Below are 24,364 nucleotides of genomic sequence, written 5' to 3' on the forward strand. Positions count from 1 at the left end.
AATCAGTGTCCTTCAAGTCACTAATGCACACCTGCACATGTGTAAATTGAAAAAAGAAAAAAAACGAGGAGTGGTGCTCCTCTCTTATATGGGCCCTTTCGTTGAAAACCAGATAAATATACGGTATTCACTTTTGATAAATGTAATAATGTATGCTCAGGGGGCAGGCTTTTTCATCACGTGTGCGTTTGCTTTGCCACATAACGTTGCAATGCAATTTATAGATATGGCATTCAAGCTATGCAAGGGTGAAACCCTAACCTGCTGTGAGTTGCTCAATGTCCTAACCCCAGGAGTTCATGGGAGCTGAAGCAGCTTATCAAGTCTACTGTGCATTTTCTGTCATCCATTTCTCACGTGTAAGCAAATCCCTCAAAGTCCCTTCTGAAGTGCCCCCATCATGAGTGTGATGTCATCTCTGTTCAACAAAGCAAGAAAGCAGTAACTGCACAAACTGTAGCTCCGGACAGAGTAAACAGACTTTGCTTGTCAATTATTTTGATATGGGCAAGCAGTCATGGTGAGCGGTTAGGGTGTCAGACGTGTACCCCAAAGGTTGCCAGTTCGAGTCCCGAGTAATTAACCAGTGCTCTCGTCCTCCATGACTGAGGTACCCTGAGCAATGCATGGTACCGTCCCGCTGCAGTGCAACCTTGGGGTGCCATTGGAGGCTGCCCCCTAGCACGGGTGAGGCATAAAATGCAATTTGTGTGCAGTGAACACTTGTGTGCTGTTGAGTGCTGGGTCACAATGACAATGGGAGTTGTTGTTTCCCAGGTGGGCTTTCGCTTTCATATACAGTATATGCCATTAAAATCATCAGTCTATGACATTTTTCAACAATACTGCCTTTTTGGTGTATACTGTAGATCAGGGGTCCGCAAACTTTTTTCACTGGGGGGCACATTATCGTTCCTGATTGTGATCAGGTGCCGGAATCAATCATGTGGGCTTTAATACTAGGCCACTGCCTGTTATAGCCATAATTTCTAGCACAAAATAGTTCATCATTACAAGTGATTTGCAAAAGAAGTGAGTACTTCACATGTTTTTTTCTATTTGAAATACCACAGGTATTCCTTTTAATTTCTGATAACCATGTAAAAATAGCAAGGAAAGGTTAGAAAAATTTGGTGATTTACAGTTTATGAGTGATATAATAGAAATGGTAGGCCTGTTTATATTACAGTGAGATGAGAAACTATCAAGACAAGATAGGATTGCTTCTTTGGGGCAGTTCAAATGGTGAGGAGCAGAGAGGTGGCGGGCCAGTCAAAGGGGCATGGCGGGCCGCATCCGGCCCCCGGGCCTTAGTTTGGGGACCCCTGCTGTAGGCCATCATTAGCCTCGCGAGCCATCCTACGTACTTCCGCCAAAGGATTGGCTCCACTACTGTAGTCTGGCCGTGCTTCTCTGTGGACTGCCTGGAGCAGTAGAATTTTGATCCCCCCCCCCCCGAATCGAATGCGGCAAAAGGGGGAGGACGCTCGTGACAATGACGTACACATCTGTGCCAGAGCCATTGGTCTGCGCTATGTTGTTGTTGAGTAACTGCCAGCGATTGGGTGAGAGGTGTCCAATAATTTCAAACTATAACAGTGCAAACTTCCTGCTTCCTACAATCGCTTCAGAGCAAACAAATGCCAGACCATAAATACGAAATGAAATGGTAGTATTATGGGATGGTCAGGACCAGGCTAGGTCATCATCTCCTGTCACAGTAAATAAAAACAGTCATGTTTTTTGACTGCTGCTGATGCTTTTCATACATTTCTTTGATGCACTGATTGGATGTAATGGGCGGGTGTAGTTATCATTTCACATAACCTAAACTAAATAACATAGAAACGTACAAAACCAATATCAATACATAAATGTTTTTATTACACACTTTGACTGACAGACACTCATATTTTAACACCAACAAAATATACAGTTGAGGACACAGGTCATTCGGGAGTCCATGGCATATTTAGAAGATCAACCAGGTGTTCCCATTGTAGACTGCACTGTTGAAAAATAAGACAAAAAGTGTTAATATACTTACATATCTATCTTCATTCTTTCATTTACCAGACAAAAACACAGGTTTAAATGGGGCACCTTTGTCCCTATTCGTTTTTAGTGTAGCTTTCTTTCCGTTAAAAAGGCACAGGAGGTAGCACTTAATACATTTAGAATTGCATTAGTATAGGTGACACTGACAAGTAGTGTACTACTCCTTGATGCCAATTTGGATTGGAGCCAATTTTGGTCCCCTAGGTAGGGGAAATTCTTTCTCTGCATTTATCCCATTTGGACTAGTGAATCACATTGAAGTACACACACTAGTCCGCAGCAGTGGGCTGCCTGCTGAGCGGCGCCCGGGGAGCAATGTGGGGGTTAGGTGCCTTGCATGATTGATCACTCAAAACATTACACCGATAGGTCCTGCGCTACAGTACAAAGCAACACACTACAGTACAAAAAAAACATTTTTTTTATACAACACAATTAAATGGAGAAGATGCCTTCCAAGGTACAACTCTATCCATCTTTGTTCTGTGAAAACACCATCAGAGCCGAGGGATGCTGTGGTGCATCCGCACCATAGTCATCATAGTCAGTATACAAGGGTTGGGGTTAGTAATTTATTGGTCACATATACAGTATAGGCGAACATTTCTCATTTAATGCATTCTCTTAATTATTGTGGCTATTTACAGTGCATTGTGGATTTTCACGGAGGGTATCAAAACTGCATGAACACATGTTCATGCACATCAGCACCCAATTTCAGCAGCAGAGCTCTTTTAGATTACTCTCTCATAAACTACACTGAACAAAATTGTGTCAAATATATTGATGCCACATTAAAGGATAACTTCAGTCAATTTCAACATGCAGTTGTAAGGCTCACACTACCTGGACTTGTCAGTACGTGAGAATTATTGTTTTTTGTCTTCAGCCTTTTCCGAGATCCTGGTCATTGTAATGGGGGCAGCTGTTTGTTTACAATAAAAAAAACAACATCTTAATTTATTCCCAAAAACATCCAAAAGGTTATGCAACATCAGCAGGCAACTAGCAAACAGCAATACCTTTTGGGAAAATATTTGAAGCAGGCCTATGTTAAGAATTTTTAAAATGTAAACAAAAGCTGCCCCCATTAGAATAACTCAGATCTCGGAAAGGGCTGAGCCAAAAAATGCAGCATTAGCGGGTTTCTGACAAGTCAATGGTAGCGTGAGCAATCCAACAGCATTTTGAAAATGAGTGAAGTGGTCCTTGAAGTGTGCCACCCTTAGTCTAGTATACGGCATTGTGTTGCATTCTCTCAGTGATGTGGCAATACCAGTCAGCACACTGCTCTGGCTTATCCAGGCACTGCCCTAACAGAATGAGACACTTGCCATACTGAGGACAATAAATGGCCACCCCAAAATGTCAAGAGTTGATGACGATGACAAAAGCAGCAATGCCCTGGCTGACTTAGGTCACGAGGGACTATGGTATGCTGCGCATTAGGAAGTAGTAGTCTTTGTCTAGCTGAATGCTCACAATGGGACATCCACATCGGTCCTTATAAAGGACCACCAAATCACTCTCAAATCTTCAATTGTGTACAGGCAATTGAGGAGACTTGAATGAACAACGACATTGAGATGATCATCCCAGCTGTACAGTATATCACGAAAGTGAGTATACCCCTCACAGTTTTTGCAGATTTGTGAGTATATCTTTTCATAGGAAAGCATTACAATAATTTCACTTTGACACAATGATTAGTGACCTTTTAACAACACATTTAACCGCTATTTTTTTTGTTCACTCAGAAAAAAACAAAATACAGCCATTAATGTTTGAACATGTACTCACAAAAGCGAGTACACCCCAGATTAAAATCCGGTAGAGAAGGGGCCGTGTTGGCTCGAATTGTCTCGAAATGAAAAGGGATTAAAAGGGAGGTCATCGGTGTGCATTTCAACCTGTCTTTGCATTGAACTTTTACATTTTGAGTGTCCACCTGGCTTAAATAGATTGGTGTGAGATTTGAATGCAGTCCTATGGAGAATATCATGATCTGCTTCATTAGCCACATTGCATGTTGACATGCATGTGTCTTTTAGGTGCATTTCAGATTGCCAATGCTGACAACATTCATGCATCCCCAAACCATGTCAGTCCCACTACCATGGTGTGGTGGAACACCACATTTCAGAAAATGTAACATGGAATGGGATGGAAAACATCCCACAGGCCAACATAGACACCTTGGTGACCTCTATACTAAGGGAATTTGTTGCTCTGACAGGCACAGTTAAATATTCCACATTAAATATTGCACAGTGAATGCCTTCCACTTGACCCACATCAAGAAAGGGTGTGACATGGGGCATTTATGTTTTGACAAGTGTATACATGTATAGAGCTAACTGCCAGTTTTCTATTCCAGTGTTGGACAATATTTTCAATGGGAATCAGAAATCTTGTGAAACAATTGACACAATCATAGCATCCTACTGTCAAGCAACCTCATAAGCACTTAATCTGACAAATCATATAAAAATCAATTTGTTCAACTGCATGTCTCTGTATGCATGAACCTACAACTAATCATACCACTTATTCTGATAACGAGTGTGTAGTGGCATCCTATGGTCATTGCTTTATACCCAATAGATAGCCGAGGTCACTCCAATTCCAGTTGGTCCCATGACACCGAGGCCACATTTGTGATGCCGCCTGCTGCACAACTCTGCATAGCACACACATGCACTGCACGATCACAACAAATTCTGATTAAAGTCTTGTAACTGTAATTGTGCAGTGCACAAGTTGGCTGTGCAGATTTGCACAGCACAAATGTATGCCTCACGAATGTGCCCCTAAGCACTGACTAACACTTCAACATGCACTTTATTATGCAATTTAATATACAATGTTCTAAAAATGCAATATACAATACTAAATATACAACTTACAAAAGTCTGTGCTAACCCTGTTACATAAACCTTTGACAAGAAAGTACACTTGACTTCAATTTGTTTACTGACCATTATTGTCTACTGTTCAGTGACTACTGTTTAATATGTATGTCTCTGTGCAGTGCCCATAGCTGTCTGCCCATATTTATGTACTTTGCTGTTGTGCATCTTTGTCCATGATAAGCATTTGATGTTAACTTAGGGATATGCCCAAAACAAATTCCTATGATCTATGTTGACATAGCAATAAACATGGAATCTTGAACCCTAAGAACATTGGATCTAGCAGCTACAGACAAAGGCCATAGCATCTACAGTATTTTGTGCATGGATTGACCATAAACACTGAAAAGGTGGACCTGGCCAGACTGGCTTTACTGTGAAATCTGTGCCGCAGAGAACCACCGTAACTTTACATGGGCCGAGGCATCTTATTACCCTTTATGATTATCCGAGTCTGAAAACTCTGTAACAGAATGTACTTGACATCAGGGATGTTTTAATTTTTTTTTTTTTAAACTGTTATCATTAAGTTGTTACATTTTTTCTGGACACAAAAGAGTACAATTGCATTCTTGATCAACAGGCAAATCAGGTACGTGGATCCAAAGAAAAGTTCACAAAGTAGAGTGTAATGCTGGTTCGCACACTGATAGAAAGACGCAAGGTCTGATACGAGCACAGAGAACACTGAAAAAAGCTGCATGCTGAAATGTTTGCTCTGCTTTAAGTTTAAAAAGCTCTTCATGTCAGACCTTGTATCTTTCCATCAGTGTGTGAAATAACCTTACTTTGTGAACTCTCACTCTTTCTGACAGCAGAGTAATATTCTTCAATATTTTGTCGGCAGGTTAGATGGATGATCAGCAAAACAAAAACGAGAACCCATCTCCACATGAGAAAACAATGTGTCAAGACAAACAGTTGGTTAATTCCTGCAGCAGTAATAACACTGTATACTCACACATTGCAGGCATCACTCCGCTCCTTGGGTAGCTTTGTACTCCGCGACATCGACACTGTGTTGCCTGATGAGCTAAAATAGAGAATGGAGAAGACGGTCAACTCTTCAGAAGCGTGCTGGGCTGCATCAACACTGTTGCAAAGCATGAATGGCTGAATTGTTTGGGAGTGTGTGCGTCATTACCAGGCCCCAAAGTACTGCAGAGGTTCCAAACGCAAGCCCCACCCGAAACCAGTTTGGGTTGACGGTGTCCCGTTTTGAGGCTGTGAATGCAGACCTGGTCACAGCTGTAACAAGACAGATTATGGTGATTAAACACTACAGGTTAATGATGGCCTATCTTCATCCTGTGATTTTACGAACGATCTTAGACATTTACTTCAGCATGGGTAGCTTACACAGCTTTGCCATTAACTGTGACAAGGAGACCACAGAGGCCTACGCATTACTGTATGCAACGTGGGATCCAAGTCTTTCACACCGGTATTAAAGGAGCGCTTCCATTCTAACCATTCAACGCTTTGAGAAACGTAATCAGAGAGTTGTTGTCAAAGTCTCAAACACATGAGAACACAGATGGCTAGGTTTGAAGGGAACACTACTACTACCATGCTTGCTGCACAGGACAGCTTGGAGCCATTGACAGTAGTCAATGCTTGAAGCGCATTAATTTGTTTACAACCATGGAGACGTCATCCACTAGCTAGCAAGAGCTAGCACACCATCCTAAAGAGCAAAACATGTACATCCATCACCATAGTTTGTTCAGACAAGCTAACCCAACATAAAACATTTACTATATCTACGCAGTGACAAGCTACTATACCACTTTAGCTTTCAGATTTTTAAAAGCTATTAAACAAGTGCTAGCTAACAAGACATCAGTGCTAAAGAAAGGTCAGGCACGAGGACACAGCCTAATCAGTACACGGCTATTTGACATAGAACACCTTCTATATGGTCAATTTTAAATGCTTTTGATCTACAAACAACCATTCTACTTACCCCTACTGACTGTTGCTGTCCGTAAAAACAACTGATTCAAAGGCATGTTCACTCTTCACAAGGTATCAGGCAACCTCAGATGGACTGGTAAGTTTTTCGACTATCGATTGCACACCCTTGTAATAACAAGGCGTGACGACTACGAACTCAGAGCAACTGATTGGGTGTCGGCTTGTAATATTTTATTTTATGCACAACTATAACCTATGGTTTTACAAAACATTGTTATTAATAAATAGCACTAATAAGATGTGCTATCCAACATAACTGTGCCTTGATGTTTAGAACCAGAGAAGCTTCTAGTTTCTAGAAAAGTCTTCATTAGAACTTCATGTGCACAATCAGCAGATGCGTCAGGTGCAATTAAAACAGACCGAATTCTAATTCACTAGTAACACTTCTGTTATATCTATTATTCTGACACAGTTTTGCCAAATAAGTAGGCTACTGTATTTGAAAATGAGCAGTTCTCTTTTCGTCGCGCATGCGTACTGAGTGCTTTGACCCGGAGGAGAAGGTGAGCAGACATCTTGGATCTGAAGGGGGCCTGCTGTCACCACGTGAGGCATAGAAGCCCGAGTGAGGGAGAAACCAGTCCGTGTTCTGGACTAAAGGAGCAGCCCAAAGGGAGATACAGTTTTGGGGTTTTGCGATTTTGATTGATGTGTTAATTCACAGTCTGTAGTGCTTTGGCAAGCTTAATCAGAAAAATGCCCTCGATCACCCTACCGCCTAAAGAGAACGCTCTCTTTAAGAGAATATTGGTGAGTGGTTCTCAAACTAACGTTAGCCCCGTGTCGATTGTAGCAAGCTAGGTTGGTTAGCTGCATGTGTCAATCGCTATTTTAGGTTCTATGGTCAGATAACTCCCGTAGCTATCTTACTGACCCGTCAATATGCCATGCTTCTGGCACACTGCCCCTTGTAACGTTGGGGTAGCATGTTTTGCTGTTCTGTACTTGGCTAACCAGGAATTGTGAAACACATTTGCACTGCTTGACACCTCGGCTTATTTAGCGTGCTAATGGTAACTGAAATGTCAAGCTAACCAGCGTCAAGTTGATCAAGATTCAAATGACTTGTCGTTTCCAGTTGCATACCCTATATACTGCATGTGTTCGTCTCTCCACTAATGTTGACTTACTTTTGCTGTGCCAATGATTGACACCCCCGAATGCAGCATCACTGAACAAACTCAAACTTTGCTGCATACTCATGCTACATCACTTAAAATTAGCCTTAATTCGGTGTGAACGCAGTCACCCACTGTGCATAAACCAAACTGTTTCTTTAATCCTTTCTGAAACCTGTCTTAATACATTGTTGCAATCAAGGCTCTGACGTTTGGGTCTTCAAAACTTTATGTTATACTGTCACAACCGGTTCCCTGTCAATTCAGTTGCACTTGCAGAGCGAAAGATGCTGACTTTAGCCTTAGCATATTGTGACTTTATTATAAGCCGTGCATTTCTAGTTGCTCTTGTTTCTGATATCCCTGGACCCAGCAATCTGGTGTTATCCACCCCCATTAGATTGCAAGTGCTTGTCAGTTTCTTGGTTTTGATGTCATCCTAGGGCAGCCAGGGTTTCACGTCTAGTGTGATTATGGACACGACTCTGTCAAATCAAATGAATGAATGACCAGTTATCCTGACAGTGACTGTATGTGTGAGTTTGAAACCAATTCACCATTCTCTGCTACATTTAAAATGGTACAATGTTTTGTTAATCTTCATTGATTTGAGTTTGCTACATTCCACCTCAATTGTCAACAAATAATACGCTCATAACTTGTAATCAGAGAGAGAAAATGAAAGCAAATAACCTTAGCCTTTTCTTTATCAAAAGATGCACACTTCCTAGAAAGCCAGTAGGCTTGAAGCTTCTGATGGTGTCGGAGATTAATGTCGCTCTTGAGCAACAACTCTTAATTACTCACTAGGTAATTAGATGGCCCTAGGGATAATCAGGCAGACCATAAGGTGTTTTGGTGCCAGAGCAGCAACATGATTGTGTTGTGTTGCTTTTTTACTTTAACCATGTGTTGTGCATTATCAGTAGTATGAGTGACCTTTATTTGTAATCTCACAGGGGCATTCCAGAGATGTATTAGTCCCAGGCCAACTGGATAAACTTGTGTGTTGTTTCTTATCTTGACATTTGCTTGGCCAGAGGTGTAAGCATGTTGCCATCTCATGTGCCAGCTCTGGCGGGGCTCGCACACTTGGAAATGCCATAACTGGCCAACATCATGCTCTTGCTCCAAGGATGAAAGAAACCACACACTCTTACCCATGCCAGATCTACTGATACAAAGAATGTTTTACAGCCTTTTTAAAAGATCATGGCCTGCCATGCTGGTTATTCCCTGGCAGGGGCATTCCTACACCATTAGTGTTATTACGGGCATAGCTGGCACTGGTGCAGGCACTGGTATTGGATACCCATTAGGATGCTGCCAACGCTGGGTCACTGGGCAGTGTTTTGGCATTGTGTGGAGGCTAATCCTTGTTGGATGGACCTGGGACATCCTTTGACACAGCAGAGGGGAAAGTGAATGAGAGCAGCATCACCGCTAAGGTTTCACTACAATGTTGCTGGTGATGGTGTTCTCTGTCACACTGTGTCTTTTCTTTGATCTCATTGCAAGTTAATAACATTGCTGCCTGGCACCACTACTGTAAGTGCTCCAAGTGCATCCCTTACACAAATATAGAACTCAAGTGGTTTTCCACATGGCTGTTGCTCTGTGCACCTGATGACCATTGCCCTGTGAATGCCTGCTCGGAAAGCCGTTCACATGTTTTCCCCTCTGTCCTTAAGTAGCATTGTTTGGCATAATTTATCATGTATGTGTACCTTTGAATCATATCTTGGGATGTTGGTGCTAGAAACATTATGCACTAGAAACGTATAAGCAAAGGGTAGATGGTTATTGTTGCTAAACTGAAGGACTGTAGTTAATGAATCACATGTTTGTTTTTTGCTTTGTATAAGATGCAGTCAAAATCTCCGGTCTTAGTCTAGTTATCGCAACCACAACGCTCTGCTGGCATTGGTCTGGCCAAGATGCCTTGTCAATGGAGAACTCGGGTGGTTCACCCATATGTATGCTATTGTTTGAAGCTACAATCAATCAGAGCACTCTTTCCACGGAATTCAATTGGCCAACAGCGGGGCCAATGAGCGAACTAGTGCGTCTTTGTCTTAAAACCTGCCAGACTTGGCTGCAAATTTTTTTTGCTGTGTCACAGGAAGTATGGGTGGGCCCAGGCTACTCTAGCAGTCCCTCTTGATTGTGGTCAGATTGCGTTGAGGTGAAGTAGACTAATTGTAGACCTCATGTGGTTGGTAATGTCTGACTCTCATCTTAACCATCTATCTACAAGAGTAGGGTCATCAGTCTCTGCTTCTAAGAAGCCCTCCATAGCTTGTCTGATGTTCTTAAATGTAAGGTGCTTTGGATGAAAGTGTCTGCTAAGTGTAATGTCATGTATTCTGTCTTTTCCAGAGATGCTACGAGCACAAGCAATACAGGAACGGTCTCAAGTTTTGCAAACAGATCTTGTCCAACCCAAAGTTTGCAGAGCATGGAGGTAAGCCTCAGCCTTCATCCAGCATACTATATATGGTCTCCTCTCAAACAGTTGAAAAAAGTAAGCAAGCAAATGTCCTATGTACTATACTATAACTATTCTCTGTCCTTCACAGAGACCCTGGCCATGAAGGGTTTGACCCTAAATTGTTTGGGGAAGAAGGAGGATGCATACGACCTGGTCAGGCGAGGCCTTCGTAATGACCTAAAGAGTCATGTCTGTATCCTTTGCTATGGGCTGCAGCTACACCATCTTCTGGTTTTAGGGGGCAGTAAAAATACATGATTGGTGGGTAGAAGGAGGAAGGAAGAGAGGTTGTTACTGGTGAAAAGAGAAGGAGTGAATGGAAGAAATGTGCTCGACATGAGGCTCATCCTCTAAGGATATTCGTGCTTCATACAATGCTGTCATTAATATTACTGTCACTTCAATGAACATATCTCAAGTTTTAAATTGCATTGCATTGAAATACACTTAGCTGATGCTTTTATCCAGTGACTTATTGTTTTTATAGTGTACAGTATTGAAATTGGGTGACTTTCTCAAAGAGCACTTCAGACATGAATTATATAGGGAGATCACACACTTAAACACATCTAAATACTTACACATATACATCTAAATACTTACCATTATTAGACCACAACTCTACAGCCCACATCCTGGGCCCATAAACAAGAGTGTGAGTATGGGTAGGGAGGGAGTTTGAAGTAATGTAGAGTAGTTTGTAGGGTTGTTTGTATTTGGGTTGCTGGGTTTGTTTTTTGCCTTGACTGCCCTACTCTCCAGGCTGGCACGTGTACGGCTTGCTCCAGCGCTCAGACAAAAAGTACGACGAGGCCATCAAGTGCTACAGGAACGCACTCAAGTGGGACAAAGACAACCTGCAGATCCTCCGAGACCTCTCACTCCTCCAGATCCAGATGAGAGACCTGGAGGGCTACAGGGTAGGACCATATTTATTTGTTGTAAGCCAGGAGGAGTTTGTTAACCTGATGATTCAGTCTGTTTCATCAGTATGATTTGTTTGCTCCATGTTCTTGTCCTTTGCACTTTTTTTTATGCCACTAATCGTTGCTGTTGGGTCGTGACGTTTGTAATTATTGGACTACAAACGGACCAAGATAGACAACATCATGCTTTTGCTTCCAACTTCAAGAGTTCAGCATCCCGTTTGCAAGTGCCTCTCAGAGATGGAGTAATGTCAAATGCCTGAGACATTTTTTGTAATGGACATCTCCATCACAGTTCCCGTCCGGATCTTGTATAGGACAAGGACCAGCATTAATCCATGATTGGTCCAGTCTCTCATCGTCCCCCTCCCCCTTTTTTCCTGATTGTCTTTCTGGTTGGTTGTGCTACCACATGGGTGGGGGAACCGCCCAGGGCGCGTTTACAGCCCGTGACGAAGTCTTAGCCGGCCCCTGATATCATTTTAATGTTGTACAGTTTCACATGCAATATGACATGCTTTGTAAAGCAATTTTAGAAATTACATTTGCAATACAATTAAGTTATTTTTTAAGGGACCTAGTGAAGGTGGGGTTGTAAAGGTGGCCGCCTTTTTGAAGCTTTTTTTGTTGTCTTTTTTGACTTAATTGACTGGACAGTATGAGAGGTGGACAGGAAGCGAATGTGGAGAGAGAATGACCCGGGCCGGGATTCGAACCCGGGTCGGCCGCATGGCAGACGAGTGCCCTACCTGTTGGCCACGGCAGGGCCATTTGAAGTTAGCCAGGCCGTGTCCTCCTAGTGACGCAACAGCTTCAGCTTCAGCGTTGCTACCAGTCAGGTCAAGAGTCAATGCAAGTACTTTCTGAGTTCCCGCAAATACGGGAACTCCTCCCACTTTGTTGGGAAGCAAACGGTCATTAGCATACCAAGGGAGGCCATTTGGGAAATGCTGTTTGGGAAATGTTAATTGTTATGCTCTTGGTCAGACCAAGTCTCGAAGAGATTTGAAAGTCGATGATAATCAGGCTAATTTGAAGTGGCCCCTCGAATGAAAAAGCTTCCTCACCCCTGTTGCATAGGACCAGGACCTGTTTCATAGAACCAGCATTAATCCATTGTTGGTCCATTCTCCCATCCCCCGCCCTTTTTCCTGACTGTCTTTCTGGTTGCTTGTGGTAACAGGAGACCCGGTACCAGCTGCTGCAGCTGCGTCCGGCCCAACGGGCCTCGTGGATCGGCTACGCCATCGCCTACCACCTGCTGGAGGACTACGAGATGGCCTCCAGGATAGTGGAGGAGTTCCGCAAGACGCAGCAGGTACTAGAGCCGGTCTCTGATTACACACACACACACACACACACACACACACACACACACACACACACACACACACACACACACACACACACACACACACACACAGTGATGTCTGTATGAGCTTTATTGAGTCCCATTATAATGTAATTACAGAATGTTAAATGCCCAGGCCAAACCCTATTCTAACCATAACCTTTCAGCACATTTTTTTTTCTACTTTTAAATTTTATTAGCAACCCCTTTTGCCCAGTCACCTTTTGCCCAGTTTTCCTATTTCAGTGAGGTCATTTGGAGATCACAAGTATGGCATTTCACGTCCACATAAACACATCCACTAGCCTACACGCAGTCAACTGTATGTAAGCAACAAACTTGTGTAGAATTGTATGCCCTTGCATACCCTTACCCGCTCATAATATGTACGCACGTACATGCACACAGTCTGAAGCATGCACACATAGACTCCCTTGTGCATACATACATAAGCAGAGACGCGGTCTAAAAATAGAAGCACTTACATGTGCACTGAAATAATATCCCGTCTACCCGGGCGACGCATGGACACAGGCACACTTGGAAGCTCAAGTACACATACACATCATGGCAGCTGAAGCGCCTACCCAGTCGTATCAGTGGAACATGCAGAGACCAAGCTCTGGGCATTGCTTTGTGTTCCACACCTAGCCAACCCCTACACGCCTTGCTACAGTATGTATGCCTGGAAGCCACACATTCGTCACACTTAAAGCAGGAGAGCGATAAAGGCATTCTGTGATTTCAGGCATTCTTTGTGTGTGTGTGTGTGTGTGTGTGTGTGTGTGTGTGTGTGTGTGTGTGTGTGTGTGTGTGTGTGTGTGTGTGTGTGTGTGTGTGTGTGTGTGTGTGTGTGTGTGTGTGTGTGTGTGTGTGTGTGTGTGTTTTTATTATTTATTTATTTCATTTTTTTCCACTTGCTTTACTAATGTGTAATCTGTACATGTAATCGCTTGTTCCAATAAGAGACTGTGTGTGTGTGTTTTGCAGACGTCTCCAGACAAGGTGGACTATGAGTACAGTGAGCTGCTGCTCTACCAGAACCAGGTCCTGAGGGAGGCTGGGCTCTTCAAAGAGGCCCTCGACCACCTCTGCACTTACGAGAAACAGATCTGTGACAAGCTGGCCGTGGAGGAGACCAGAGGTGTGTGTGTGTGTGTGTGTGTGTGTGTGCGTGTGTGTGTGCGTGCGTGTGTGTGTGTGTGTGTGTGTGTGTGTGTGTGTGTGTGTGTGTGTGTGTGTGTGTGTGTGTGTGCGTGCGTGTGTGCGCGTGTGTGCGTGTGCGTGTGTGTGTGTGTGTGTGCGCATGATGGTTCAGATTTGACCGGTGTTCTGACTATACTTACAAAAAAAAAGTATAAAAAAAGAGCTTCGCTGCAAAAAGACTTTTATCCGTTTTGGGAAATTTACATTTTTGTATTGGACTTTGCAAAATGCATCTTATATAGGTTTTAAAAGTGTGTTCTGAAAATATTTGAATGAAAAGAATTCACTCCACTAGTAGATGTTTGGTGAAATGACGGTGAGACATGTATTTGGAGAGAGAGGATAGAGGTAGGCTTGAAATATGACCCAGTCCAGACTCAAACTTGGGTCCCTCAAGTGTGTATTCTGATTACTACAGCTGATGATTACCAAGATCACCATCATTACCAATGTATCAGAACATGTTTTTTTGTTGCTTGAGTGGTAAAGTTGTGCATGTGTGGCCACAGGGGAACTATTCCTGAAGTTGGACCGGGCACAGGAGGCATCGGAGGTCTACCACCAACTACAAGAGAGAAACCCAGAGAACTGGAGCTACTACCAAGGCCTTGAGAAAGCACTGAATCCTGGTACACACACACACACACACACTCTCTCTCTCTCTCTCTCTCTCTCTCTCTCTCTCTCTCTCTCTCTCTCTCTCTCTCTCTCTCTCTCTCTCTCTCTCTCTCTCTCTCTCTCTCTGAGTATTCACCTCCATTGCACACAATTATGACTGTCAGATACAACCAGGGCTCTAAATTAACACCAGCCAACCGGCCAAATGCTGGTGAAAATTCAGTTTGGCTAGTAAAGAAGAAAACTTACTAGCCACTTTGACCCATTAGTAAGTGCCTGTTTGGCTAGTAGGCTTAACATCTACTAGCCATTTTGGCTGGTGATGAAAAAAGTTAATTTAGAGCCCTGGATACAACACTACTTTTTTATACTGACTTTTTGTAATCTTGGCTGTAAAGCTCTGTATTCTCCCAAAATCTCTGAAAAAGATCCTTAGATTGCGCGTGTGTGTCAATTCCAACAGGGGACGCAGGAGAGAAGCTGAAGATCTATGAGGAGGCGTGGTTAAAATACCCCAAGGGTCTCGTGCCCAGGAGACTGCCCCTTAGCTTCCTGTCAGGTACCGTATGTGTTGATGTGCACAATAAAGCTGTCAGACCTTCTCTGGATTTCATACATCTGTACAGGTTTTCAACACAGTGAAGGTATTAATGTAACAATATTTTGTTTTCTGTCTGCAGGAGAAAAGTTCAGAGAGTGCTTGGACAAATATCTCCGCATCAACTTCAGCAAGGGCTGCCCTCCTGTCTTCACCACTCTCAAGTCCCTCTACGTCGACAAGGAGAAAGTAAGGGAGAATGTGGATGAAACACACACCCCTTTCTTAATTATCACAGTTAATTTGTTTTTGAACGCATAACTTGTTTGCAGCAGATCATGCATTCAGTGTTAAGTCAGTTTTCAAAAAAAATAAATATATTTTTACTTTTTTGAAGTTCATTTATTTTTTCTCCTGGCAGGTGTCCGATATTGAGGAGATGGTGGTAGGATATGAGACGTCTCTAAAAACCTGTCGAATGTTCAGCCAGAATGGTGAGTAGTTCTATTTTGTGGCTTTGAAGTCTGCTACTTGCCGGCTGCATAATATAGGAAAAGCAGGGCTGATAGTATTCAGGCTCCATGCCTGATTTCAGGCTTGACAGAGTTTGCAAAAATAAAAACATTGATAATAATTAGCCATTAGGTTATTGTTATCTCAGAAAGTGTTACAGGTTCAGGGTTTTCTTCTACTATCAGGCTTGAATAATGGTCATACACAGGCTATTAAATGTTTGAATAATGTGTCAAAATAGGCCTACATTACATCACTATGCAGTGTCTTGTCAGGGGAAAAAGTTCAGGCTCAGGATTTTTGTTCACTATCACCCCTGCACTCCCAAAGACTAACGCTGGTGTGTGTGTGTGTGTGTGTGTGTGTGTGTGTGTGTGTGTGTGTGCGTGTGCGTGTGCGTGTGCGTGTGCGTGTGCGTGTGTGTGTGTGTGTGTCCACATCAGATAATGGTCGCGAGGAGCCCCCCACCACGTTGCTGTGGGTGCAGTACTTCCTGGCTCAGCACTACGACCACGTGGGCCAGCCGGACACCGCACTCCAGTACATCAACGCCGCCATCGACAGCACGCCCACCCTCATAGAACTCTTTGTCATCAAGGCCAAAATATACAAGGTACACACTTGTGTCTAACCATAGATGAATGACAAGATTCATTGGGAAGTAGAAACAGTAGATCACCCTCTCTGTGACCACCATACTTTCTGTAATGCTGCATGGAAATTTGCAACCAAGTCACTCTTGCCAGCCTGTGTATTGCAAATGTCCCTCCGAATTGGCTTTGAATAAATGTTTTTCCATTTCCAACATGGGAGCGTTTCAAGGGTATGATTGATAGTTGCAGCAGCCTGGCTAGGTTTGCATAGCTTAATCCCCCCAATGTTTATGGGCTTTCGTGCCTTTTATTGCTAATAAATTGAAGAGAGAGGCAAGTGGAAGCAAGAGATGGGCTAGGGTTGAGAAATCACACAGGCCAGACCCAGGTCCCCATGGGCATGCAAGCCCGCTCATGGTACGGTGTGTTGGTGTGCTGCGCCAAAGCACCCCCTTGCAGAGCATCTATGGCAGTGGTTCTCAAGCTTTTTTTGAAAGAACGCCCCCTGGACATCATTCCAAGCCTCCTAATGCCCCCTTCATCTCATTATAAGCCTGTCCCCCAATGGCAACTAAGCTCTGCCCCCTCTCAGTTGTAACCTTCTCAATTCACACCTGGGTCTCCCTAACGCCTCTCTGGGGGGGTGTAGATCCCCCGTTGAGAAACACTATTCTATGATTTGCTTTTACGTTACATTTTACATTCCTCTGCCATGTTGTTGTTTCTCTACCTTTCTTTTCTGACTCCCCTCCTCTCTCTCTCTCTCTCAGCATGCGGGTAACATCCGTGAGGCGGCACGCTGGATGGACGAGGCCCAGGCCCTGGACACGGCCGACCGTTTCATCAACTCCAAATGTGCCAAGTACATGCTGAAGGCCGGCATGGTCAAGGAGGCTGAGGAGATGTGCTCCAAGTTCACACGGGTGTGTACGCACGCTTATCAGTGTGTGGTGTGTGTGTCTGTGCGCCCGTGCAAGCTGTGTGTGCAAGCTGTGTGTGCGTGTGCACAAGCTGTGTGTGCGTGCGCACAAGCTGTGCGTGCCTTCCTGTGTGTGTGTGTGCGTGCGTATGTGGTTTGATAAATGGTGTGAAGATGTTGAAAATGTACTTCACGGCACATCAAAGTGACCAGAACATTCTAAATTCTATAGCCCACTCATACTGTGTAATATGATTTAGCATTTAATTGAATGTGCATGTTTGCCACATGCTGCATGTAATTTGCCTTTGCCAGTTTGTTGTACAAATTATTGTCACTACATCCACATTCCTGCGTTAGCCCAGTGCCAGGTGTTGATTTGCATGTCTGGACTGAGCCATCTTGCCCGGTCATGAAGCCACTTCATATGGTGTGGGAAATTAAATGACCTACACATTGGAACACTAATCCATTCATTCAGTTAGTTATTTTTTTATGTGTTGATGCTGTTTGTCTTTTTATACATGGGTTCACAGTGTTTGCAAACACGATATTGTGAGGGGAGGAAAGACACGGGCAGCAAAACACTTGAGCTAATTTTTTGGCTGACAGCGGTTTCCAACAATCAGGTTGAGTTGTGCGCAGTTAATTTTGTGCAGTCAGGGGGAAACAAAAATGTAGAACCCATATATATGACCCCTATGTATATTGAAATAGTACAGTGTGTTCCTATAGTCTCCCTCTAATCCATACTGAATGTGATTGTCTCACAGGAAGGCACGTCTGCGGTGGAGAACCTGAATGAGATGCAGTGCATGTGGTTCCAGACGGAGTGTGCGCTGGCCTACCAGAGCATGAACAAGTTCGGAGACGCCCTCAAGAAGTGCCACGAGATCGAGCGAGTGAGTCTGGCGCCCGCAGAGTTTTGGTTTTGGAATCAGAATGTTTTAGGCCCAGATCCCACACCATCCAAGGCTGAAGTGCCCTTGAACAAGACCTCAAACCAGTCTGTGTGTGTCTGTCTGTCTGTGTAGCATTTTGTGGAGATCACGGACGACCAGTTTGACTTCCACACGTACTGCATGCGCAAGATGACGCTGCGCTCCTACGTGGAGCTGCTGAAGCTGGAGGACGTGCTGCGCATGCACCCCTTCTACTTCAAGGCCGCCCGCACCGCCATCCACATCTACCTCAGCCTGCACGACAACCCGCTCGCAGACGACAGCAAGGAGTCCCAGGCAGACACAGGTGACCCAAACGCTCCCACTCTGCTGACCTGTCCACCTGTGCTAATGTACATGAAGAACACCTCTGCTTAGCTTCTGCTCTTATTGTTCTGCACATTTCCTGTGCACTTGATATCTGCAAGTGATGTATGCTGTGATAAATCCTCGATTGAAAGTCACTCTGGATAAAAGCATCTGCCAGATGCAATGTAATGTACTGCAATTCTCTGAACAACGTCTGCTTGTGTACGACACACTTGTGTAATAATAACTTCTATTTCTGGAAGTCACTACAGTCAGAGAGGCATGGGCGAGGGGATGTATTTATCTGTCTTTTTGTGTATTTATTTTGTTCTTGTCTACCTCTGTCTGTACCATACACACCTGGACCACTTGAATTTCCCCTCTGGGATAATATAGTTTACTTTGACTTTGACATTACATGAAGGGTTGCATGACATAGTAGTACATTATGCATTACAGCGGTCATTAGAAGTGGAAAGCGTGCATCTTACTTTTTTTGAAGACGGAAAATAGTCCAAAACGGGCACAGATGACCTGGCTATGTTTCTTCTCCAAATTACACTTGTCATGTCACAACAGTAAAGAGGTCTACTAGTGAATGAATTATATATACATGAATTATATCCCCATGTAACACACATGAGCTGTCATCAGAAATATAATATGTGGCTTGTATGTGAAAAGGGAATGTATGGTATGTATTTATATTATTTCATGTATGCTGGGTGTGGTAGTATATATGGTGTGATGTGGTGTTTTATTTGTGTGTGTGTGTATGTGCATGCAGGAAATCTGACGGACAAGGAGCTGAAAAAGCTTCGCAACAAGCAGCGACGAGCGCAGAAGAAGGCTCAGCTGGAGGAGGAGAAGAAAAATGCGGAGAAGGAGAAGCAGCTGAAGAACCAGAAAAAGAAGAAGGAGGAGGACGACGAGGAGATCGGAGGACCCAAAGAGGAGCTCATCCCCGAGAAACTAGTCAAGGTGCCTTCACTTGTCTGTCTGTCTGTGTGTGTGTTCATGTTTGGGGATGTGCTGTCGCATGACACTTGATTTTTCCAAGGTATGCACGGAGTAGTAATTGCATACTCTGGATGTTTTTTTGCATCTAGAGAGAGAATAAGAATTAGGTAGGCCTGATGGCCAATAGGAGTAGTAGGGTATACATGGGTTCACCATGTTTATAAACACAGTGTTGTTACCGACAGCGGTGTCCAACAATCAGAGGTTGAGTTGTGCACAGCTAATGTTGCGCAGCCAGGTGAAAACAAACATTTAGAACCCATGTATTTGACAGAGGGCTTACATGGGGTACACACATGTTTTCTTGTTATGGCAACAAGGCCAACGGACTCGGTGCCACATGGAGTTAGAGCATGTGATTAAAACTGATCATGTGTGTAAGCATGTGCCCTGACTCCTGCTCCTGCTCCCCCACCAGGTGGAGTGTCCTCTGGAGGAGGCGGTGAAGTTCTTGACCCCGCTGAAGAACCTGGTGAAGGATAGCATCGAGACACACCTGCTCGCCTTCGAGATCTACTTCAGGAAAGGTAAGAATAAGGCCGAGGCCACAAACAAGAGTCGAGGATGGGAGTTTGGATAATTGAATGGACCCTGGGTGCCCCAGCTGAAGTCATTTGCATCTCCAATGTGCATTTTGCATGTGGGGCAGCTAATGCTTTCAGATAGTATTGAGATCGCAGGCCAGAAACAGAAACATGCAGCAATAGGAATGCTGGGGTTTAAGAGTGAGTCGATACTTACCTGTGCTCTCCTCCGTGGTTGATGTGCGCATTAGCAAGGCATCGAACCCCATGGTTTAGAGGGAATTGTCCTTTTATCTCAATTTAGGTGTCAGTTACAGTTTTCATTTGTCTTATTTCAGCAAATATGAACAGTGGGTGGACTTGAACACTATTGAGTTTGGAGCCAGTATTTTCATAATCATCCGAAGTGTTGAGATATGCTTTACTTGGATAGATTAACCATTTGTTATGACTCAGTGATGAGAATTTAAAGCAGCTCCATAATTCTTCCTCACATTGCTCTATTGTCTGTCCCTCTCCTTGTCTCCACACATGGTTGTGCCAACAGAAAGGTACTTGTTGATGCTGCAGGCTGTGAAGAAGGCTTTCTCCATCGACCCTGATAACCCCTGGCTCCACCAGTGTCTGGTGCGCTTCTTCAAAGGAGGTACAGTAGGACATGGCACCCTTGCTATACATCTCTAACTGTACGGACAGACAACAGGCGTTGAGGGCATGGAAAGCATCGGAAGTAAGATTTTGTTTGGAAGAGCAAGCGGCAGCAGCATCAAATGCTGCGAAAACGCTTTTAGCCCCATCTGCGTTAAAATCGCTAAAAGAAAAGTTGAACAGGCGGCAGCCAATGGAATTTTTACATCTTTCTAAACATAAGCTTCGGTTGGTGCTTTCCCTTTTTGAGTGCTTCAGGTTGAATCGTTTGCAGTGTTCATCGCCGTTGATCTGTGCTTTCCAGACAGGGTTTTGCAGCGTTTTAGTTCTTTCAACACCTTCTGTCTGTCCTTACAGTTATGAACATCTGCAGATACCACCCTACATGACCTCTACACAGTATAAGTTACTGCTTTTGACTACCGTTTTTGAAATGCTTGAAGCATAACAAATAAGAGTGTATACTTGTAATAGTTATGTATTTTCCATGACTTTCTTGTGTTGGTTTCAATTTGTCAACATTGAGTTATTTGAACTTCATGGTTCTACTGCGTAACAATTAAATGATTGAAATGGCTGTTGTGTGTCGGCAGTGTCCAGCAGCAATTACCTGCCCGAGGCGGTCAAGACGGTCCTGAATAAGGAGACGGGTCGGCTGTTTGGAGAGTTCGATGCCCAAAGCTATAACAAGAACTTCCTGAGTAAACACAACCACTCGATACCCCACCGGGTGGCAGGTGAGTGGCCCCCCCGTGGCTCGCACGCACACACACACACACACACACACACACACACACACACACGTATGCTTGGTTGATCGATTTTTCATTTGGGGCACATTTTTGTGCATTGGGCTGAAGTTGATGTCTCCTTTGAATAGCTGCTAAGATGATGGTATACCTGGACCCGTCGTCAGAGAAGATTGCTGTGGAGTTAGCCACCAGCCTAGACGAGTCACTCACTGGCAGGAGCATCCAGGTAATCAATCAAGACCCATCTTGCAATGAAGAAACATTACTGTTAACTGTTTTTCTTTCTTATTTGGGTTAACATGTTTGTGTGTCTAAAAATGAGTTGATGCTCCAAGCGTCTCATGTTTGTCCTTACTTGCTTTGCTTATTTGTGTATCCTCAAATCCCTTAAACTTTGCTTATTTACTTAGTTTATTGTTGTTTCTAAAACTTAATTAATGCTTGAAGGTCGGAACAATTGCAGCAGTTCTGCTTACTTACTTTCCTCACTGTTGTGTATCTGAATGGAATTCATCCCCCTTGTGCTTTATTTTCCTTGTTTATCTGCAGATCTGCACTGAGGTGCTGCAGGCTCTGAGGGACGGTGGCCTGGGCTCGGAGCAGCAGAAGACACTGGAGTCGTACCGGGCTTCGTGCCACCAGGTCTTCCCGCACGCCTTGGCCTTCATGCCCCCCGGGCACCACGACAACACCACGCTCACTGCCAACGGCGACCTGTCATCGGGAGACCACGAGGACATGTCTAGCGACATCTAAAACGAACACGTGACACAGAGAGCGAGAGAGACAGAGGGCTCGTGGAGGAGGGCGTCGGCAGCGGCGGCCATGTCTTTTTCTTTCGCGGCGACAGACAACCCCCCCCACGCGACCAACTACAATGCGCTTCGCTTAAAAAAAAACAAAAAAAAAACCGCCAAGCCCTGGAGAGCCCTCTAAGGCCGTGAGCAGCAGGGAGGCTGGCGAGGGGTGGGTGGGGGAGGAAATCACACATTTTACCCAATGTTTTTGTTTTTGTTTTATTTTTTTCATCTTGCTGATGACTACTCTTAAATGGAAAGATAAACAGTGTATGTAGAAAATGAGGAAAAGAGAGGAAAAGAGCCAGGGTGTGGGGTAAAGAGGGGTGGTGATGAACTGTGGTGTTACACCACCTTGTATCCTGACCTGTGCATCCACTTCTCATGTTTTAAAAAAAATAATAATTTATATATAAAAAAATATAATAAATAAAAATGCTCAACTGGGAAAATACTGTTGTACCAACTAAAAAAAGGTTATGGTTGACACTTCTCTTCTTTTCGCTTGGATAGTGTGCCAAACCTTGACGCTGACTAGACGGGATCTGTAAAGAGGGAGATCATGTGTTTCTAGTGGGAAACATTACAAAGATGCACTCGTGGTCCTTGAGCACAAAAGAGACATTTCGCAGGGAAGCCACTGGGAGGCGACATGCTAAAAGGTCCTGATGGCTTCACCAACGGTAAAAGGCCTACTACAAACACGATAATAAGAAGGAAAAAAAAAAAAAAGATCAAAATGTCACCAGAGAACGCAGCATGAGTGGAATACCTTTTTTCTTGTGTTTTACTTTTGTCTTTTATGGTTTCGTTTGGGGTTTTTTGATATGTGAATGTACACCAAGGAATGACAAAAAAGGTCTGAGGAACAGGTTATGCCATAGTAACAGAGATCTTGAAAATATATTTTGGATTTGTTTTTTTTTTTCTTTCATGTCCTGTTCCTTTTTTCTTTATCTTTCGGAGAGATTTCCATCCCATGTGAGATTTATCACTCTGTTTCTGAATTCCTTTCCATTTTCTTTTTCTTTTTTTAAAAAAAAAACAGTCTTGAAGCAGGTGTGCGTTAGCGACGCCATGGTCAGAACAAAAAAGGAAAGAGACTCCACCTGCTCGACACTCTCAGACAAGAGATATGACTAAATAATAAACATGGAGTGGATTTGAAGTTCATTCATTTCAGTCATCATGTTATTCTCTCCACTTCACTACAAAATGCACTGAGCTGTTCTGAGGGATTTTTCACAACTATTGTTTTTTAAGAAAAAAGAATCATTTTGTTCAGGGAGTGGGAGATGGTTATGATTAGAGATGCACCGGATCCTGATTTTTAGGATCCTGCCGGATACCGGATCCACTGCTTAAGATCCTGCCGGATCCGGAACCGGATACCGGATCCTACGAAAGGGTTGAAACACATAGTCTACTCACACAAGTGGGCCCTTTTTATCACGTTGGCTCAAACTATTTTGACTGAAAAGCCTCGGCTACCGGATCCTGGATCCTGGATCCGGATCCTGTGAAAAACCCTATTATCCTGCCGGATCCGGAACCGGATCTTGGATCCGGTGCATCTCTAGTTATGATTAAGCCATTGCCATGATCTACTACAGCATGTGTCACAGGTTCATTACTCAACGTGTAACTGTATCCTCACTCAAGCCTGAAGTCCTTGGCTGCGAAAGTCTGAAAATGAAGAAGTGAAAACTTTTCTCACACTGCTGTTGAGTAAATGTGTGTGTTTCTTTCTGAAGTGTGTGAGAACAGCGCTCACTGATGTGCTTTGGAAAATGTGGATCCAAACGCTCAACATGTTATCAACTTAGGGGGAGATATTCCACAAACATGATCTAGTGATATAATAACCCTAGCTAAGTTAACCTGCAGGAATTGGTAAACCTATACTAATAGATGCCTAACTAGAACTTCCATGCTCTTCTATCAGGACTTAGCCTGGTTTACTATTAAACCAACTTGGAATACACCTCAGTAATGTGGTTGACAAGAGGAATGCTTACATTCATTTGTTTATGGATGGGAGGGTGTGCACTGTACATCAAAACGGTCCTTTCCAACAACTGATGTAAAGAAAATGAGCCTCTCAACTTTGGGGATACGTTGATTTATTTATTTATTATTGTGAACAGAGG

The 24,364-nt window shown here is 43.7% G+C and overlaps 2 protein-coding genes across 2 annotated transcripts; one reads left to right on the forward strand and one right to left on the reverse strand.

Annotated features, from left to right (window-relative positions):
* Nucleotides 1-1,861: 1,861 nt before the first annotated feature.
* ndufc1 (NADH:ubiquinone oxidoreductase subunit C1) lies at nucleotides 1,862-7,353 on the reverse strand. Its single transcript, XM_063190073.1, has 4 exons — nucleotides 6,937-7,353; nucleotides 6,115-6,218; nucleotides 5,932-6,003; nucleotides 1,862-2,009 (listed from the first exon to the last, which is right to left on the reverse strand). Exons 1-3 carry the CDS (start codon nucleotides 6,980-6,982, stop codon nucleotides 5,944-5,946), a joined length of 210 nt encoding a protein of 69 aa, XP_063046143.1. The 5' UTR covers nucleotides 6,983-7,353; the 3' UTR covers nucleotides 1,862-2,009; nucleotides 5,932-5,943.
* Nucleotides 7,354-7,459: 106 nt separating this feature from the next.
* Nucleotides 7,460-23,387, forward strand: naa15a (N-alpha-acetyltransferase 15, NatA auxiliary subunit a). Its single transcript, XM_063190072.1, has 20 exons — nucleotides 7,460-7,700; nucleotides 10,448-10,532; nucleotides 10,648-10,752; nucleotides 11,322-11,479; nucleotides 12,669-12,803; nucleotides 13,827-13,980; nucleotides 14,552-14,671; nucleotides 15,124-15,219; nucleotides 15,341-15,447; nucleotides 15,620-15,692; nucleotides 16,155-16,324; nucleotides 17,075-17,227; nucleotides 17,997-18,125; nucleotides 18,258-18,471; nucleotides 19,261-19,454; nucleotides 19,912-20,020; nucleotides 20,565-20,663; nucleotides 21,259-21,402; nucleotides 21,546-21,643; nucleotides 21,967-23,387. Exons 1-20 carry the CDS (start codon nucleotides 7,647-7,649, stop codon nucleotides 22,171-22,173), a joined length of 2,604 nt encoding a protein of 867 aa, XP_063046142.1. The 5' UTR covers nucleotides 7,460-7,646; the 3' UTR covers nucleotides 22,174-23,387.
* Nucleotides 23,388-24,364: the final 977 nt, after the last annotated feature.

The sequence above is a fragment of the Engraulis encrasicolus genome, chromosome 23 (genome assembly GCF_034702125.1).
Source record: "Engraulis encrasicolus isolate BLACKSEA-1 chromosome 23, IST_EnEncr_1.0, whole genome shotgun sequence".
NCBI classification, from domain to species: Eukaryota; Metazoa; Chordata; class Actinopteri; order Clupeiformes; family Engraulidae; genus Engraulis; species Engraulis encrasicolus.